The sequence below is a fragment of the Lolium perenne genome, chromosome 6, assembly GCF_019359855.2.
Source record: "Lolium perenne isolate Kyuss_39 chromosome 6, Kyuss_2.0, whole genome shotgun sequence".
Taxonomy (NCBI): Eukaryota; Viridiplantae; Streptophyta; class Magnoliopsida; order Poales; family Poaceae; genus Lolium; species Lolium perenne.
In genome coordinates, this window is record NC_067249.2 from 255,885,552 (window position 1) to 255,906,286 (window position 20,735).

Genomic DNA, 20,735 nt, shown 5'->3' on the forward strand with positions numbered 1-20,735 from the left:
AAAAAAAAATCTTCTTTCTCAACGGAAAGCACTCTGCACGCCGCCGCCGCCGCCGCCGTCGGCTGCCGCCATGCTCGGCCTGCGGGGCTGCTTACTTACCCATATCCTCTCTTCTTCCTCCGCCACCTATCCCATATCCCCTCTCCACCGACTGCTCTCAGCAGCTGCGGCCGACCCAAGCCCCGTGTTCGCCGTCGAGCAGTACCTCGTCGACACCTGCGGCCTCACCCGGCCCCAAGCCCTCAAGGCCTCCGCCAAGCTCTCCCACCTCAAGTCCCCCTCCAAGCCCGATGCCGTGCTGGCCTTCCTCGCCGGCATCGGCCTCTCCAGTGCCGACATCGCCGCCGCCGTCGCAGGTGACCCCCAGTTACTCTGCACCGATGTGGACAAGACCCTAGCCCCAGTCATTGGAGGGCTCACCGCCCACGGCCTCTCGCGTACTCAGGTCGCGCGCCTTGTCTCGCTCGGCCGCCCCATCTTCCGCAATAGATCCCTCGCATCCAACCTACCCTACTACCTATCGCTCTTCGGATCCAACCAGAACCTCCTCAAGTTACTCAACCAGAGCCCCCATCTCCTCGGATGCAGCCTGGAGAAGGTGGTCAAGCCCAACGTCGCGTTCCTGCGGGAGTGCGGGCTAGGAGATTGCATTCTGTCCAAGGTGCACTTCTCGACGCCACACATACTTTCCGTCAACCCAGAGCGCCTCCCTGCAATGGTCGCATGCGCTGAAGGCCTCGGCGTACCCCGCAGATCTCCGATGTTCAGGCATGTGCTATACGCTGTTGCGATGGTCGGCGAGGATAAAATCGCTGCCAAGGTGGATTACTTGAAGAAAACTTTCAGGTGGTCGGATGCTGAGGTGGGTGTTGTTGCTTGTAAGACTCCGCAGCTGCTGTCGAGGTCTAAGGACACGCTGCAGCGCTTGTCCGACTTCTTTATCGATGAGCTGGGTTTGGAACCGACATACATTGCTCATCGGTCAGTAATGCTCATGTATAGCCTGGAGAGCCGCCTCAAGCCCCGGTACTACACTGTAAAGTTTCTCGAGAAAAATGGATTGGTCAAGAGCTTCCCGAGCTACTCTACAATTTTCGACATGACCGACAAGGTATTCGTGGAGAGGTACATCTGCCCTCACAAGGAAGCTGCTCCCCACGTATATGAAGACTATGTCGCCGCTTGCAAAGGGGATGTATCCACTAGATTCTTATCTGCTTGAACCAAGACCCTGACATGGAAATGTGGAACTTTTTGTGGCACTACAAAGTTTTCACTCCTTGTAGTAAGCTGGTTAGTCTTGTTTCAGCCTTGTTCACCCAATTAGACGCTGCTTATCCTCTATTCTATGTATGTTACATGCTAGTTTGGTCATTGCTAAGTGCTAATGCCTCATGAAACTGATAATTTGATTCCTGGAACCCGATGTGGTGTCATTCAGTAGAGAAGAAATCATTGCCTGCAACGATGTGAAAAAAAGACATCATGAACATATTTATGTCTCTCACTTTTATGTAAGATCATGGAGATAACATGTGTGGGTGGACCAGTTTTCTGTCAAAACCAGGATACATTCAACATAAAGGGAAAGAACTGCATCGTTTGCCATTAAAAAATATTGGTATGATCTGCTTTCATACCAAAATTCACTTGGCTATTCTGTTTACATTCCTTCATATTGTTTGGTCCATCATATGTCAATACTAAATGGCAGTTCAATCTTTAATAATCAGATTATGCTTTGCGTATTTTTATTTGGCCTTTTGGTTTATTTCCCCTGATTCTAATGTAGGGTTTTATTTCTACCTAAATCCATTAGGCTGTAGCTGGCCTTACTTCTGCTAGGGATTTTTTTTTTTTTCAAATTTGATAAGGTGGCCTACTAAAGGATGGTCAACAAAAGAGTCTAAATCACTGACATCTGTCATTAATTGTGAGAACTAAGCCAATGGAGATGGAATGGTTCAGTCTTATCATATCTCTAATATTCATTGCCCGCAAATGTGGGTTGAGATCTGTTCAAAACTGCAATAATATTTTGGCAAAAAAACATTAGTTCTTCATGTCCTGTTCATTAACACCCTTATTTCATGTCCTGCAAGTTGTGTCCATGCACTGCTTATTTCACTGTCTCTCATTTTTGGAGTACTTGGCTGATTGGGTTAACGCCCTTAATACAGTTGGTTACTCTGATGTGATCCCGCATGCTAGGCTTGCGTGAATGGTTAAAGCCTGACCGCTGGTGTTGATGATGGTGTCTCAACTCTCTGGATAAATTGATGAAATCCAGGTTTGAAATAAACTGCTGTTGATGAATTGAGTAACGTGTTTCTTCTTTATTAGGAAAAAAGTTGAGGCAAAAATAGCATTCGGTCTAACCAGATGTGTAGCTTTGGTAGCCCATTGCTCAAGGTAAGTTACAGATGGAAATATAATTTCATTTCGAAGAGGTCAAGAATTTTCCAATGTGTTCTCTTATTGCATAAAGCAACACTGCAACAGCACATAGTGGTATATTGGTCTTTCTGTGAGGTGCAGCTATTATATGCATTCATTTTTGTTACTTGCATTTCTTGAATGGGTTAGCTGTATCTAATTTGAAATCTGAACCTTAAATTGCGATACCATCAATTGAAGTTTTTTTTTTATTCTAGTAGGGGCATTTCTTTTGTAATTGGCCTCTCTTAGATTTATAAGCAGCTTGCAATGTAGCTGCTGAAGTGCCAGAATGTCATTGGCTGTAGAATCTGGTTAGGTATGACTTATAGCATTCAATGAAGCAGTGCCAGATTCGTGCAGCTGGTTCAGTTGGAAGGAAGGTTAAACTGCTGACTGTTGTGTTGCTGGATTGATCAGATGGTGTAGAGTTTCTTCCAGTGTTATCGTTTGGAACTGCTTTATCAACAACAACAACAACAACAACCAAGCCTTTCAGTCCCAAACAAGTTGGGGTAGGCTAGAGTTAAAACCCATAAGATCTCGAAGCCAAGTCATGGTTCCGGAACGTGGATAGCTAACTTCCACGCACCCCTGTCCATGGCTAAACAAATTATCGCTGCAAACAAATTAATTCTGCCCCAAACTAAAGGAACCTGGACATACAGTTTTTTATTGCTCTGGTCTTGCCGCTGAGGCTTTTAGTTGTTTAATTAGGTGGTAGCACATGTGTGATTGTGTGGGCATGAATCTTGATGGATCATTGATGTCAAGGGGAGAAAATATTTGAGTTGTGGTAAAGCGATGTTTTGTCTTTATGGATGCCAAAGCTCTTTGCAGTAAATTGTTCGTGAAACAGGGAGAGGCGTCATGCCGGTCTCATCTCTCATCATGATCGAATCCAATCACTTGATGCACCGGTCTGGTCTCGTTGTCGTAGGTGAAATTAATAGGGCTCATGGCCATAATGGATAGAAGGTGATATTTTGGTCTTGCCACGAGTTGCAGCTATAGTATCCATTCATATTTGTTACTTGCATTTTTTGAGTGGTTATGGGTATATAGTTTGGAATTTGAACCTAAAACTAATGTACTAATAAAGTTTTGGTTATTTTTATTCGGATAGGGTTAGTTCTTCTGATATAGCTTCCATTGGCTTCTCTTAGACTTCATAAGAAGTTTGTAATGTATCTTTTGAAGTGCCAGAATGCAAAGGGGAAATATCCATTAGATTCTTATCTGCTTGAACCAAGACTTTGACATTGAAATGTGGAACTTTTTATGGCGCAACAAAGTTTTTACTCCGAGCTGTAAGCTGGTTAGTCTTGTTTCAATGTTGTTTGCTAGATTAGACGCTGTTTATCCTCTATTCTATGTATGTTAAATGCTGGTTTGGTCATTGCTAAGTGCTAATGCCTCATGAAACTGATAATTCAATTCCTGAAACCCAACTTGTTGTCAGTAGAGAAGAAATCATTGCTTGCAATGTGTCAAAAAACGATATCCATGAATATATTTATGTATCCCACTTTTATTTTAGATCATGAAGATAACATGTGTGGGTGGACCAGTTTCTGTCAAAACCAGGAAGCATTAAACAGAAAGTGAAAGAACTGTGCCGTTTTTCATTAAAATATCAGTATGGTCTGCATTCATACCCAATTTTATTTTTCTGTTCCGTTTTCATTCCTTCATATTTTTGCCCCATCCTATGGCAATACTAAATGGCAGTTCAATCTTCAATAATTAGATTTCTTTTGTGTATATTTATTTTTCCTTATTGTTTCTTTCCTCTAATTCTTATTCTAAATTCCTAATGATGGATTATCTTTGTTCCTAAATCGATTAGGCTGTAGCTGGCCTCTTTCTGCAAGGAAAACTTTCAGATTTGATACAGTGACATACTAAATTATGATAAACAAATGAGTCTAAATAAATGGCATCTGTCATTTATTGTGAGAACTAAGACAATGGAGATGGAATGAATTAATTTTATCATATTTCTACTATTCATTGCTTGCATATGTGATATTGTATCTGTTCAACAAACCTACAGGTATATTTTGGGAAAAAACGGCCGACAAACTGTAGGTTAAAAAATCAATTTGACGAAGCTTCAAAAATATCTGCCTTGACTCATGTCGAAGCTGTTTGATACTTCAAAGATATCTGCCTTAACTCATGTCGAAGTTGTTTGATACTTCGAAGTCATGCAATAAGCAGCATGTGTTTTGTCAAACCACAATTTAAATTTGCAATTTGTGAACTAGGTTTTTATGCTGCTGTTTTCTCGTGCTCTGGTTTTAAAACTCCATTGGGATGTAATTTTTGCCGGGAAAACTTCAATGGGGCTTATGGCCACAGTGGATAGAAGGTGCGATCTTGTCCATTTTTTTTACGTGCCTCAGTTCAGACTCTTCAGAGCCAGAGCTAGGTTGTCAACATACTTCTTATTTTGAATCGGGGGGAGTAATTAGATTATGATTTTGGGTATATTTATTTTGCTCTTTCGGCTAATTCTTAATGAAGGATTTTCTTTATTGAGCTGGAGCTGCCCTTCCTTCTGCTAGGAAATTTTCGAACTTGATAAAGTAACCAACTTAAGCATGATCAACACATCAGTCATTAATTGTGAGAACTAAGCCGAGATGGAATGAATCAGTCTTATCATACCTTCAACTACTCATTGCTTGCATATGTTATACTGTATCTGTTCAACAAAAGTACAAATATATGGCAGCGAAACTGTCCAGAAACTGTAGGTACAAAGATCAATTTGGCAAAGCTTCAAAGTTATCTACCTTAACCAGATCGAAGTTGTTCGATACTTCGATGTCATGAAATAAGCAGAATGTGTTTTGTCAAACCATATGTTAAATTTGTAATTTATAAAGTACATTTTTGTTCTGATGTTTTCTCATGCTCTAACTTTCAAAACTTCATTACGACTTCTTTTTACGGGCAAAAATTTGATAGGGTCGATGGCTATAATGGATAGAAGGTGAAATTTTGGACTTGCCATGAGTTGCAGCTATGATATCCATTCATATTGGTCACTTGCATTTTTTGAGTGGTTGTGTGTATATAATTTGGAATTTGAACATAAAACTATGATACCAATATAATTTTGGTTATTTTTACGGGTGTGTCTAAGTCTCAGTCACCTCAGAAAAGTGCAACTGCAGTTTAAAGAAAAGTGCAACTCGGTCCTGTTGCACATTTCTGGCAGAAAAGTGCAATTGCACTTTTTTAACAGAAAAGTGCAACTCAAAGCACTTTTTTGTAAGTGACTTAGACTTAAGAAATTCTCAGTTGACTAAGACATAGGAAAACCATATTTTTACTCGGATAGGGTTAATTCTTCTGTTATGGCTTCCATTGGCTTCTCTTAGACTTCATAAGAAGTTTGTTATGTATCTTCTAAAGTGCCAGAATGCAATCTTCTTAGACTTTACAGGTGAGGATATGAATAACAAACCATTTCGTGCCTGTTTGAAACACCTGCAGCTGGTTCAGTTAGAAGGAAGGTTACACTGCTGACTGATGTGTTGCTGGACTGATCAGATATTGAGTTTCCTCCAATATATCTGTTGGGCTGCTATACTGTTGTAACGAATTCAGCCTGGAACATCCTCGTTCTATATCTTTTGAGGTGCAGATCCGGGAAGGAAATTATTGAAGAGGTAGTCGAAACTTGATCATCAGCTTCAGTTGGAGATCCGGGTTTGGGTCCGGTGGAAGCACAAGAAACAAGTTCGGTGCAGAAGGAATCGGCAGATGCCCCAATGATGTTTCACTGCCATCATCCATTGCACACTGAAAGAGTCGCATGCCGAGTTGGGAATAAACTTTGTTTATTTTGGAGATGGATGCGTGCAACCTACGGATGGTGCGATCACGATTGACGAGCTTGATAGATCTGACATGTTGGTGCTCTGGTGAGGGACATCTACTACACGCTTATCTCTGAACTTCTTCATATTTTAGAATCTCAGCTGTTAGTGCCTGAGGGACATCTGCTACACGCTTGTATCTGTGAACTTCATCTTTTAGAACCTCCAGTTAGTGGTCTGGTGAGGGACATCTGCTACACACTAGTATCTCTGAACTTTATCTTTTAGAATCTCAGTTGTTACCAAGATTTTATTGTAGTACTATAGGTGTACCAGATAGATCACCTATCTTGCGGGCGATTTGGCCGGAGTAAATTTTTTTCTTTTCTAAACAACTGCTGCTACTGTCTACATTTGCCTCATTGTAGTATGAACCCTTTGCTGGGAACGGACGCTGATGCAATCATGCAAGTGCAGTAGCATTAGCCATGCACCACATCGGTGAACATCTTGCCGTTTGATATGTCAAGACCAGAGAGATTCATACGTTGAGTTTAGATGGAAACCTTTGCTTCAAAGCATTACGTGGATAGAGTATGATGCAATGTGCTTGGGCGTCTGTTCACATGGATCCAAGCTGGTCATTCTCAGCGTCATCCACGGCCACCGTGGGTGCGCCGGCGGCGAGAGAAGGCAATGGAGATGGAATGAATTAGTTTTATCATATTTCTAAGACAATGGAGATGGAATGAATTAGTTTTATCATAGTTCTACTATTCATTGCTTGCATATGTAATCTTGCATCTGTTCAACAAACCTACAGGTATATTTTGGTAAAAAAACGGCTGACAAACTGTAGGTTAAAAAATCAATTTGATGAAGCTTCAAAAATATCTGCCTTGACTCATGTCGAAGCTGTTTGATACTTCAAAGGTATCTGCCTTAACTCATGTCGAAGTTGTTTGATACTTCGAAGTCCTGAAATAAGCAGCATGTGTTTTGTCAAACCATAATTTAAATTTGCAATTTGTGAACTAGATTTTTGTTCTGCTGTTTTAACATGCTCTGGTTTTAAAACTTCATTGGGATTTTATTTTTGCCTGCAAAACTTCAATGGGGCTTATGGCCACACTGGATAGAAGGTGCAATCTTGTCCACTTTTTACGTGCCTTTGTTCAGACTCTTCAGAGCCAGAGCTACCCTGTCAACATATTTCTTTATCACACCCCATCTGTATGACATTATCTCTTTTGTTTTCAAGGAACATTGGGCCTGGGCTTAAATAGTTCTGTTGACAAATCAGTTTTTTATCTTAGTATATCGGTCATTACTGTAGTTTGAGAGTTCCAATGATTAAGATATGGCAAAGTCCTTCATTGGATTCAAGGGAAACATGCAACACATGTGGTTCCTTTTATAAGCTAAGATGGGTCGCTGAAGTAATATTTCTTTAGGTATTCCTCTACATTTTCTGTATATGGTGTTATCTAGCCATGATGGCTCTGTATTGTCCGTCTTCATGGAACAAATTTCCTTTGTCGAAGAAAATAATAGACATGTGTGTTGATTTTGCAAGCATTAGTTGCCGAGTAGCTTTTCAGCAGCTGTTTAGCTTTATTTGTGCCTAAATGCTCGTTAACTGCAGCAACCATCATGTCCTGCCAATCGTGTCTATGCAATGCTTATTTCCTTCTCTCAGTTTTGGTGTACTCAGCCGATTGGTATGACACCCTTAATAAAGTTGGTTACTCTGATGTTATTCCTGCATGCTAGGCTTGTGTCAAGTACCACCTTTCGACCCTTTTACTGATAATTATGTTCTTATTTGTGCCTTGATTTCAGTAATGCGCGTGAATGGTTATAGCATGACAACTTGTGTTGATGATAGTGGATAAGTTGATCAAATTCAGGTTTGAAATAAACTGGTGTTGATGAATTGTGCAAAGTGTTTGTTATTTAGGACAAAAGTCAACACAAAAATAGCATTTGGTCTAACCAGATGTGTAGCTTTGGTAGCCCATTGCTGAAGGGAAGTTACAGATGGAAATAAAATTCCATTTTGAAGAGGTCATGAATTTTCCATTGGAAGTTACAGATGGAAATAAAATTCCACTTTGAAGAGGTCATGAATGTGCATCTATAATACCTATTCATCTTTGGTTACTTTCATATTCGAGTGGTTATCTGTATCTAATTTGGAATTTGAATTAAAATTACGATACCATTGCATTTTCGTAATTTTATTCGAATAGGGACAATCCTCATGTTATATCACCTCTTATAAGCTTTACATGCCCATTATTTGATCGATTTATGTTTTATCTATTTATTTATTTAGGTGGCAGCAAATGTGTGTAGGGTGGCCATGATGGATGCCAAGGGGAGAAACTGCACATGTCTCCAACGTTCCACTCCGTTCACAAATTAAACCGTCTCCAACGTTGATCCAATTATATTCTTGTAGCCCCAACTGGGAGACGCACATTAATTTGTGGGTACGAGGTGGTATGGAATTTTGAGTTTCTATACTAAGAGCATCCCTAACAGAGCACGTAAACATGTGAACTATAAAAAGCGAGTTTAGACCATTGAACTCGTGTTTACGGGTCGAAAAAGTGCCGACGCAGATCAGAACCCGTAAAATAAAACTGCAAAAGAGCATATTCCTAATTACCACTAGACCCACATGTCATTCTTCTTTTCCCTTGCCTTCTTCTTCTTCCCTCTCTTCTTCCTCTGCTCTAGCTGCACGCTTGCAACCACTGCCCCGCTCCGGCCACCCGCCGGCCCCGCGCCGCGCAACACTGCCCCGGCGAGCTCGACCCCGCCTTGTCACGGACGCCTCCAGGCCCGCCCTGCCCGCGCCCGGCGGACTCGTGGCCGGTCGGCTGCCCGCTCTCCCTTCCCCGAGCTCGTAACGCAGGGCTCCGCTGAAATTTGGTTTTCCTCCGGCCGGATTTTGCCAAATTTTGGTCGTATTCCGGAAGCGGAACTGCAGTGTTCGGAGCTGAACTTTCAGCCCGCCAAAACGCCACTAGGAATACAGGTTAGCCTTCAGTTCGACCTTCCAACCCCTACAAATAGGGGGCATAGTTTGGTTTTCGGGCTCGGTCTATAAATTTTTTTCGGTTTCGTCCCGTTTATATCTGCGCCGATTTTCGAACTGAACCCGTAAACTGACGGTTATTTTTTAGTTTTGACCTGCTAGAGAAGAACTGGATATTCATTTGTGGATATTGTGGCTGAATTGTTTTACTTCTTGACTGTTGCACACTTGGTATGCGTTCTAGCTCACTCATACGTGCGTGGATTGCATCGAATCGATTTCAGCTGGTCTTGTCAGTCCTGATATGTCAAGCACTTGGTCAAACCCAGACGCCGACATGTGCCTAACTTTGCCGGCCATGCCTTGCCGCCTCGTGGACATCATCATGCATCTCCAGCAACAGAATGCATATGCACACAATATTGATCGATACGCTGCGAATGGACAAAGATTCGTTACAGATCTGCAGTAGCTCTGGTGCTCAACGATCGATTAGACAACATAATGGCAAACCTATGTGTCTGGAGCTGTACATTTTCTTTGACGGCAGAGATTCCAGGCTCTCGATCGATGGTCAGGCAGAACAAAGGCAGGTCTGTGCTGCTTTGCAGCCCGAAAAGCGGCCGCTGGATCGCTCAGCTCCGGTGGTGATCCCGACGCACGGCGGTAGACGCATACTCGATTGTTCCCCTGGCCATCGGCCAGCACTTTTAGAATCAATATACTCCCTGGTTCGCTAACATGAGACGTTTTTCAAGCTAATTTAGCTTATTAAAACGTCTCATATTAGTGAAATATTAGCTTATTTGCTCCCCTCTGATCATGCCAAAGCATGCTGGCTCGAAGAGCGCGAATGAGTTTGGGCACGACCGCTCCGCCTGTAGCTTGTAATCCTGGAATGAGCTTCGGCGCGAATGAGCTACGAGAACGGCCGCGTAGCGTTGCGCGCACTCGGTGGACTCCGTCTCCAACTCATAATCAAAGAGAGGGAGGATGGAGCCGTCCTCGAAGTCTCCTAGATTGGATACTGGGACGATTGAGTCGGTGATCAAGGCTGGCGTGATGGACCCGACGATTGATCTTACGGTCGCCGAGTCGGCATCGTTGAGTAGGGTGGTGTTGTCGTCGGCGAGGATGTCTCCCGATATCGGGAGAGTGGCAGTGTAGAGCTGTCCCGACGCATCAAAGTTGCGCGGCAAGCTGAGGCGGACAACACATTCGCTCGCCGACTTGATTAGGTCAGTGACACTGGTGAAGCCGACGAACAGGTTGATCGTGCCGATCGGCACCATCACGGCGTGGGTGATAGGCGCTGACGTCGGGCAATAGGTGCTCGGCTGGATGTGGAGAAAACCGCCAGTGGCGATAATCCGGCCGGTGACAATTGGATGGTGGATTGGCGAGTACGGTCTCGCCGCAGATCTCAGGCTTGACACCCCACGCCCCACGCTATATGCTGCAGCACTTCGTTGGTGTGAGGCAAGGAAGGCGTAGCAATCTCGGAACTAGTTTGGGCATGAACACATGTTTACTCAGGTTCAGCTCATCCGGAGAGTAAAAGGCCTACTTCCTACTAGATTGTATTGATTGGAGTGTTTACAATGGGGGAGCTCACGGAGTTGGTGAGAGGCGACTGCGATCTAGGGTTTCGATGGATAGCGATTCAGATGAATCTAGGGTTCCACGCCGAGGGTTTGTATGAGAATCCCCGGTCTAGGGTTTACATGAATCATGCTATGGCGGTTACAAGCGTGTTGGCCTAATGGGTCGTAACATACTCCCCAAGGCATCTTCTTGGGATTCACTCGCCGGACACCCCATGGCCCAGTTGCCTGGCGACTGGCTTCCTGTGGGCTTCGCTGATCTGGCGAATGAGCTTAGTGATGGATTTCCTAGGGCATATCCCCATCATCACCACCATAGGCTCCATGCGGGTACCGTGTGAAGCTACTCTCTCTCTCTCTCTCCTCTCTCTCTCTCTATTGAAGTGACCAAGAATCGCCCGGTCCAAAAGAAGCTAAATTCTAATAATTGTATTGTAGCCGTAAACATGGTCACCATAATTTAATTGTCGAGCTATGGAAATATTTATATAAGAACCGGGTAGTAGACTGATTGTTGGATCGTAGTGGCTTGTCCCAACAAACATAGTCCAAGTCACGTCGGGATTGACTTTTGGGATTCTCACCAATCTTCTTATTACGTTACCACATGACTCCTCCCCTATTGGAATTAGTTTTTATGGAAAACGTTGCACCATTTGTCCTCGTAAGAACTCAAACAACTGCATAAGCTGGAATCTTATCGCCACGGGGTTTGAATCATGTGTCCATTCAAGAGTAAGATAAACTTCCAGGATGAAAAGGCCAAATTGATGGGATGTGCCCAAGAGGGTCCACCACTGGTCTCACTCGCCGCATGAGAGATGGGCTACGTGACTGGTCCTAAACCCTGAGAAGCGAGGCGACTGGGTGAGTGAGGTGGTTGAAGACTTGGGTGCGGGACAAAGGATCCCGGCCGTATAGGGATCGGTTTAGATACGATCTTATCTACATGTGAACCCTAGATCGGGGGTTCCTATATAAAATCACGGGCTAAACCCTAGAACAGATTCTAACTCTATTCAATCTCACCTCCATAGCTCCTAGTCGCACGCCGACTGTCTGAGCACTCCTATTGTAAACCAATCTCTGAGCAATACATCTAGCAGTATGTAGGTTTTTTACTCTCGGAGGGGCTGAACCTGGGTAAAACCCGTGTCTTGTGCACCTCGATGCGAAGATGGCTACGCATCCCTTGCCCCGCATCGATGAAGTGCTACGCCCCGTAGTACCTGCTATGGTCATATCCACGGCACGAATCATGTGTCCATTCAAAGAGTAAAATAAACTTCCACCTAATTGGTTTTCAAAATATCTATATTATATTCATCTCAGATTGTAATAGTTAGATAAGACAATTAATGGTCCAAGAAAAATCAACATAAACACTCAACACTTATTTATAGTAAACTATTTTACCTTTATATGACTCATTTTCTCAACATTTGATACCAATCAATGTGTGTATTATACTTAGAAAACACAATGACACAACATTTAACTAGCAAGATGCATTTCTATCATACATCCGTCTGCCATTACACATACATATGCATTAAGTTTAATCCATATTTTACAAGAAGGTGAACCTAACTGTTATTTTCAAAACATTAACCCCGATGTCTAGACTAAATACTACTACATTATAGCAAATAATATAAATATTAAAATGGCACGCGTCCATGAATTATTTGGTATCACTTAGATTAATAAGGTATATGCATCTGCTAGCATCAATTTTGGTATCTTAAGTATCTTGAAATTTTAGTATCTTAAGTATCTTGGAGGAGAGCTCAAGCATCTTGATAAATTTATTAGAGTGCATCATCAAAATATTTGTTCATCTCAAGTGCAAGTAAATGAAATTTCTAGAGTATATTAGATGCCGGCTACAGATTTTTCCTTGGATACTGTCATATATTATTGTCATCTACTACTTTTATGTTGGTTAAACAATCAGGTGACATCAGTATCACACATGACACATGTATTCAAGTATCATGTGTCAGCTCAGCTTTGATTTGTTTACTGTATCTCAAAGCCCATAGCTTACAAATTGTAAAATTTATGCCGGAAACTTTGTCCATTATTTTGTTCCTTGTTTGATCTGACTCTATGCAGTTCAACTCTAAAAACTAACAGACACCCGCCGCCCTACTTATGAGAACTATTGCACACATCGATATTTATGCACTCACACTTAGATAACAAAGACCATCACACCAGAAGCTACAACTTTTCTATATGGCTTGATTTGAATATTTTTGGGAGCGGCTAATTCTCAGTCTACTGATATAGTGATAGTTAGCTTTATTCTCAGTCGGGTGCCGTCATCCAATCTTAGTTGCATATCATGTGTAGCTCGCTAGGATAGTACAAATCACGACACAATCACTAGAACAAAACCCACCACTAAAGCCGGTTTTCATACATAGGCCAGAGCCGGTTTATTCCTTCGGCTCCGGCCCATGGTCTCTAATAATGGAAACTTTAGAGATGGATTCAGAAAGCTGCTCTAGTACCTATGCCCTCATACGGCCAAAAAGAAAACAACCGTCTCCACTGTCAGCCGGCTCCAACATTATGACTATCAGCAGACGGGTTTATTTCTTGGCCGGCTCCCTTATGGCTCCGGAGACGGTTGTTATTTTTAACCGGCCATAACTTTCATAGGGTTCAACTTTTCTCTCCTTCCGATGTTGTTGCGATCATACTGTAAGATTTGCATCATCCATAAAAGTTCGGAACTCCGGTTATATGGAGTATTTAAGCAATATATGTGATTGCACGTTATTTAAGTAGTATAAATATAATAATAATAAGTGCATAGATATATGCCGCATGTCACTAATTGCACCACAACATATATCCGAAATAGCATTTGTAGATACATCTAAAGTTTTGGAACGACAACCCTGGTTATGCACGTCCTCCCTTAAAAGTTTGGTCTTCCATTGCTTCCAGGACTTTCCAGCAACAAAAAGAGCCGTGCGCTCAAGACTGCTCTTGTCCTCACCCCGGATGACGAAGTGTGTGAGCATCTCGTTCTTCAGATCGGCACGAGCAGACTCATGCATTTGCTTCAAAATAGGAAGGTTGATAGGTATTCGATTTCATGCAAAGATCCTAGAAAACATGAACCTTCTTCTAGTGGCATCCAACTGCGACGACACTCCGGTCATCAGATTGATGGAGGTCCGGTCTGAAAATAATACAATATAATTCTGGAAGCATCAACTGACTTAAGTAACACCAGCTCACAAGAACTGAGTTAAACATCAAATACAATACAATGAGTTGGCTTTTATGTTATTTTGGTTAAACTGGCTGATGGTTAGAACATATATCTAATAGTCGATTTTGTACCCGTGAATCTTACTGAGTGAGACTTTCTAAACCCATTTACAACTGGGAAGATCTTAGAGCATCTCCAGTCGCGACCCCCAAAGCGTCCCCCAAAGGGATTTGGGGCGCGCCGGACAGAAAATGCGTTCCAGCCGCGTCCCCCAAAGCCCATTTTTGTCCAGCGTGGCCCGATACGGTGTCCGGCGCCCCGAGCCCGTCCCACAGGGGACGCACCGGGGACGCCGGACACAACGAAAAGCGAGGCGAACCGACGCGGGCCCGACCCGTCAGCGGCACAGGGAAAATTCGTCTCACACTCCCGCCAAATCCCGCCGCTCCCGCCAAATCGCGCCTATACCGCCGCGCATTTCAGGCCTCCCAAAACATATCCCGCCGCCGATTCATTTCTCCTATCCCGCCGATTTCTTTCTCCCTCCCGCCGTTCACCCGCCGCCGCTACCCTCTCCAATGGCGCCGCCGACAGCCCCCAAAAAGATGGCGAAGAAAGCGGCCAAGAAGCCACCGGGCAATGGGACGAAAGAGGCGAAAGCGCCGTTCGCGAAGCCGCGGAAGGCGCTGGCTGCGAAGAAGAAGCCTGAAGGATGGACCGACGATCAATGGCAGCAAGATTGCCTGCGCCGGAAGCTATCGACGGCGGAGCGGAAAGGACGGAGGGCGGCGGAGCTGGAGAAGAAGGCTCAGGCGGCGCGCCAGCACCAGCACGTAATGGCCGGGTGTATCGCCGCCACCAACGCGAGCCCATGGAGTACGTCCGTGCCGGTGTACGTTCCGGGAGTGATCTCTCCGTCGCAAGCCGCCTTCTACAACGACGGCCCCTCCGCCACTCCCGGGTGCGTGACGCCTAACTTGTCGCCGCACTACCAGGATGCGCTGCCGCACAGCGGCTTCAACCCCAACAACCTCTACTCCCCGGCGTACGAGCAGCGCGAGCCAGGACCCGGTCCGGACGGCGACCTTTCACCGGCCGCAGGGGTCCGCTCGAATACGACGGCGCCGGTGCTGAGGAGGACGACGATGAGGACGAAGAGGGCGGCGAGGAAGAGGACGACGAGGGTGCCGGTGACGATGATCTCGTGGAGGTAGACGCGGACGGCGTGAGGACGAAGAAGAAGAAGAAGAAGAAGAAGAAGAAGAAGAAGAAGGCGTCGGGCACACGAGGCCCGAAGTCATTGATCTGGACGCGCCGCTGTCCAAGGGGAAGGACGCCATTGATCTGGACCCGCCGCTGGCAACTTCGACATGGCGTCCTACTGGCAACAAGGCTGCCAAGGCCGCCTTGGCCGACGCTGCGTCGTCTGAGAAGACGCAGGCTTCGATCACGAAATGCCTCGCCGACGTCTCCTCGACCTTTATCTCCCGCGACAAGAAGGCCGACCAAAGGTGGGCCGAGCTGCTCAAGAGGCAAGAGGAGAAGCTGGAGCTCAAGAAACGCAGGGACGACATGTCCCTGCTGAGAACGTCGACAGAGGGAATGTCTCCCCGGACGCGAGCGGCGCACAACTTCTTCAAAGGCCAGATCCTCGACGACATCGAAGCCAAAATGGCGGCGGCGGACGCGGCGGCCCTGGCAGCGGCATCGGCGGCAGCGGCAGCGCAGCAAGAGCAGGCTGACGCGTCTTCTACTGCTACACCTGCGTCGGCCTCTGCGTCGGCGACGGAGCAGACGCACCATGCACAGCAACATGCAGATCACGACGAGGTCATCGTGCTCGACGGGCCTGCGTCGACTCAGGATACGACACCGTCGCCCAACCCCTTCCCCTTCTTCTAATTTGCATGCACCACCGGTCTGTAATATGATCGCGCGCCCAGTACTTTGATTGCCGCTACTCTGATCGCGACGAATCGGCGGGAACGATCTCTTTTGAATGCATCTATTTGAATTTCTGATTGGGGGCGGCGTTTGGGGGACGCGGCTGGGGAGCGACGTCCCCCAAACGCGGCACGAACAAAACACGTCCCCCAAACGCTCGATCCGGCGCGGTTTGGAGGACGGTTTGGGGGACGCGACTGGAGATGCTCTTAGTTACAATCCATACAAAATCTTTAGTCAGTTGCAACCATTCACGTAGCATGGCGGAAGCACCTTTATAATGACCACACCATTGCATGCGATGGTTTATTATTCTAACCATGTCTTCAAAAGAGGTAAAATGTTCTTCTGTTCAGAAGAAGGAGACCCATTTTATGGCTTCCGGAAAGTCTCCCCCATCAGACTTCCCATTTTCTTGTGAAGTATCACCAAAATCTTTAAAAGTGTGAAGATGCTTACCTTAAGTAGGATGCCCCTTTTTAAAAAACTAAAAGTTAGCAATTGCAAGAGGCAAATATTAAATTTTATAAAATAGTATAATACAACTTAATTTGCAACCACATGAAAAACATTAAAACTATTATATGTACGCATAAATATTCTTAGTTGTAAGCCCTTAGATCTAAATTTGTTATCTTTCTTGTTAGAGAGATCCAAGTAGGTGTCTTTTTCACCTCATGAGATTACCTCTTTTTTTTGTGGGTAAGAAGTCAATACCGCAATAACTATGTACTTGGTCATAGATGTATGTGTCACACACTTCTGATTAGTTTTAAGATTGATGTCTCTTTTTTTTGTGGGTAAGAAGTCAATACCGCAATAACTATGTACTTGGTCATAGATGTATGTGTCACACACTTCTGATTAGTTTTAAGATTGATGTATACGTTTTAAACATTTTAATTTTGCGTTATAAAGTTAGCGATGGTGACAGCAGAAGTGTCTAAACAACTATTGCAAAGAAATACGTCGCACAGATTTGGGGCACATGAGCACCAGTGATCATGTTTTATTTAATAAAATTAAAAATCATAATTTTGAGTTTCAAAAAATTCTGAAAATAAATCTGCATATAGCCAATAATATATCCCACAAATGTGTAAAATATCAATTTCAAATACTTTATATTTTAAGCTACACAAAAAAAGATAAAAGTGGAGATCTGAGTAGTCATTTTCAAATCCCCAAAAAATGTCAGATTTTGTTATTTTTATCTAGCACAAAGTAAAAAAGATTTGGGTTGAGATTTTGCATGATTGTGAGATGTATCACTAGAAATCTTCAGAATTATTTTTCATATTTTTTGATAAATAATAAACATTTTTTATTTCTTTTAAAATGGCGAGAGCGCTGGAGCTTGGGAGCTAAAAAAACACTTTCCGCGCAACGCCTGACTAATATTAGCTACTAGTTAATAATATTCCACCATAATATGAACCAACTAGTTCATATTTTTTTGATAACTAATAAACATTTTTTTTATCTATGCTACTATATAATATAATAAAAAGGCTGAGAGCGGCAGATCCAAGCCATGTGAGCCATCCAATCATCCAATCTACCGGTCTAGATTAGCCCTAAAACAGTGTTAGATGCACGTCTAATCAAACCGCTAAAAACAGTTCATTTCCTCGCTAGACCCTCCACGATCTACACGACGCGCGGACGCCACACTAACCCCGCGTCGCCCCCTCCTCATGCCGCCGCAGCGCCCCCCGTCCCCACGCACGCCGCCCTCCGCAATCTTCCTGCCGGAGCCTTTGCACCGCCCTCAGACTGCGTCGACCATCATGTTGCCGCGCTGCCCTTCGCAATCCCCCGTGCGGCCCCCGCCGCCCGCGTCGCCCATCATGCTGCGGCGCCGTTCTCAGAAATCCTCCTTCCGGACGCGATTTGGGCGACGCCGCACTACATGCCGTCACGCCGCACACCACCGGCGCACTGCATGCAATGCCCGACAAGGTTGGGCATGTCTAATCCTTCACACAGCCTGTTAGTCGCTCCTCTTCACCCAGCCCAACTGCACTTAAACAGTTCAACTGTACTTGAAGGTATCTGCTAATTTTCAGATTGTGGACTGTACCGTGCAGTAAACCTATCTTCTTAAAATTTGATTGGTATTACAATTGCAGTTATCTCGCGATAATTACCACCATTATTTAAATATGCTTGTTTGGAGATTGATTGTGTACATGGAACTACTTTGTTGTGTTAATTTAGCATGCATGATTGCATCGCCGATTTGCATGTCCACATGGTGAAGAACTGTCGTTCTTCTTTTCTGTCAAACTATCGCATGATTAGACTGAATAATGTTTCAATTAGTCTGAGAAGACTACAATCCGGAAATAACATAGGGAAACTATAAAAACATAGTCATTACTCATCCCTATGTTTTTCATCTTTTGCAGCTTGAAAGTTTCCAGCTATTTAATATGCGCATGCCTCATGTCGTATGGCTTTCGTGTCTCAAGGTTCGACTTCACCTCACTAATGTTCTGTTCTTGATCTGTGCATTAGCTAAGAGTTTTCTATTGTAACGGTAAAATAGCCAACATCAGTATTTTTCATAGGGAACATTGAAAATACTCCGATATGACCTGCTTAATTGTGTATTCATTGTTTTACGGCAACTAACATTCAGTAGAGCATATTTGGCTGTTAGCTGATGAAAAGCAAGAATCCAACATTGACGTTAGTCGTTTGTTATTGTAATGCCCTGACATTTTTCCGATGACCAGGGAATGCTTTCCGCAATTTGACCATGATACCTCTACTAAGACCACATCAGTGGCAGAGTCTACTCATACCAGTACTCCTATTTTGTTCCTATGTAGTGCTTAGATCTGAACCTCATAGGTACACCATGTTCACAGTTACCACTGTTGATATCTGCATAACCGAATACAGGTTTTGCCAAACGATATGCTGGATTTTCTGGCTGCACCTGTTCGATTCATTTGTGAGTTTCTGAAATTTTGAACATTCTTTTGTTTCGGATAAATTAGAGAGGACCATGCAGAAATTGTAGTGATCTTTTTTAGCCTCCACACTAAGATGGGAGTCAGGCCCTATCCCTTTAAATACTTTAAATAGGTAATGAAATTGGACTAAAGTCCATGCCTATCTGAAGTGATGGGATCGAATTCATGTATACCCATTATCCTTGATACTGGAATACACATTTAGTTCTCACGTTGAGGGAGTACTAAATATGTAGATATTGGCCCATTTCATTATCATTTGGTACTATTAGAAATAAGTTTTAGTTGAGTTAATTTGAATTGGTCGATTCACAACTAACAACCATTTTCAAATTTATGTTGGTGTGCAGAACAAAACTTAGGATCTACAGTCAAGGTTAATTAGTAGATGTTGTGGTTATTGATGCCAAGAATCAGGTGCCTGCAAAGTGACTTACCTTATTTACCTTGATATTCCGTAGCTTTCTGGAGATTAATCAATTCATTGTGGATGTAGATTAAGTCTGCTTCAGTCCTGCAACTTCCACAACTAAGAGAGTTGCTTTCTGCCTTGCCCCCACATCATTCAAAACTTGTCCCAGAAAGTTATCTTGCATGAAAATGCTTTGTCTATGAATGCACAGTCTCGGTTTGTTATAATTTCAACACGAAGATTCCCTAGATTTATTTCTCCCAGCAGGTAACTTTACCCTAGGACACTTCAACATTAGGAATTTAGCCATATGTCCTGCTCCTGCCTTCACAGCTGCTGTCATATAAGGTTTTTATTTGATGTATAGCATGGTATCTCAAGACCAAATTGTGTGGCACTTGTTTCTGCAGTTACTTCCTCCATACCAAAATATAAGACGGTTCGGTAGGTTAAAATGGCCTACCAAACGTCTTATATTTTGGTACGGTCATACGTGTTGCGACGCTAAAGGCGACGCCAAACACTGCACTCGCTCAACCGGATGGCTGGACACCAAGGGCTACCAGTCCCTGGCCGGCCTTAAGCGCCTTCCCCCTGATCGTTGTCTGCCGCGCTGATGTAGAGGCCTTCATGGCAGCACTGTACCGCGAGGTGGAGGGCGCTGCAGGCACCTGCGGCAGCGCCTCACACATCACAATGGGTATTTGGTATGTACGCCCTCACTATTTTTGTCCTAACTGAATATTTGAATGCTTCAGCATTTTGAGAAATAGTCCATGTTAGTATATACTCCATCCTTTTGAGAAATAGTCCGGTTGGTGCCTCTTTCCAGAAATAAGTAGTCTTGTCTTCAGTTTGTGCTTGGTGATCGACTCATAACGTTTTGGCATTCAGTTTAGAGAACATTTCCTATCTCTTACCGTTGGACAGTTGGTTGTTTCCATATTCAGGACCTCCATTCTACAGAAGGTCCTTTTCTGATTACTGTACTGCCAATTGAGTTCTGTTTATGGTCAATATAATTTCTTCGTTCTCTACTGCGGCTACAAATACATCTGGATTATTGTTTCACGAAGTTAATATTTATGCTTAGGTTCGATTCAATGTTAAATGGAGCTCCAGGAATGTTCATCTCATGTTAATTTATTTAGTGTGTTAGTATTAGTAGTCCTTTAGGACAATCGATCATGCCTGGTCAGTGATACTCTGAGTGTGAAGATATCAAGTCAGAAGTAGATTGTGCA

General features: G+C 43.8%; 1 protein-coding gene across 1 annotated transcript; it reads left to right on the top strand.

Moving 5' to 3' along the window:
- Positions 1–8,769, top strand: LOC127305258 (transcription termination factor MTERF8, chloroplastic-like). Its single transcript, XM_051335663.2, has 2 exons — positions 1–1,293; positions 2,181–8,769. The coding sequence occupies exon 1, from the start codon at positions 71–73 to the stop codon at positions 1,220–1,222; it is 1,152 nt and encodes a 383-aa protein (XP_051191623.1). The 5' UTR covers positions 1–70; the 3' UTR covers positions 1,223–1,293; positions 2,181–8,769.
- Positions 8,770–20,735: the final 11,966 nt, after the last annotated feature.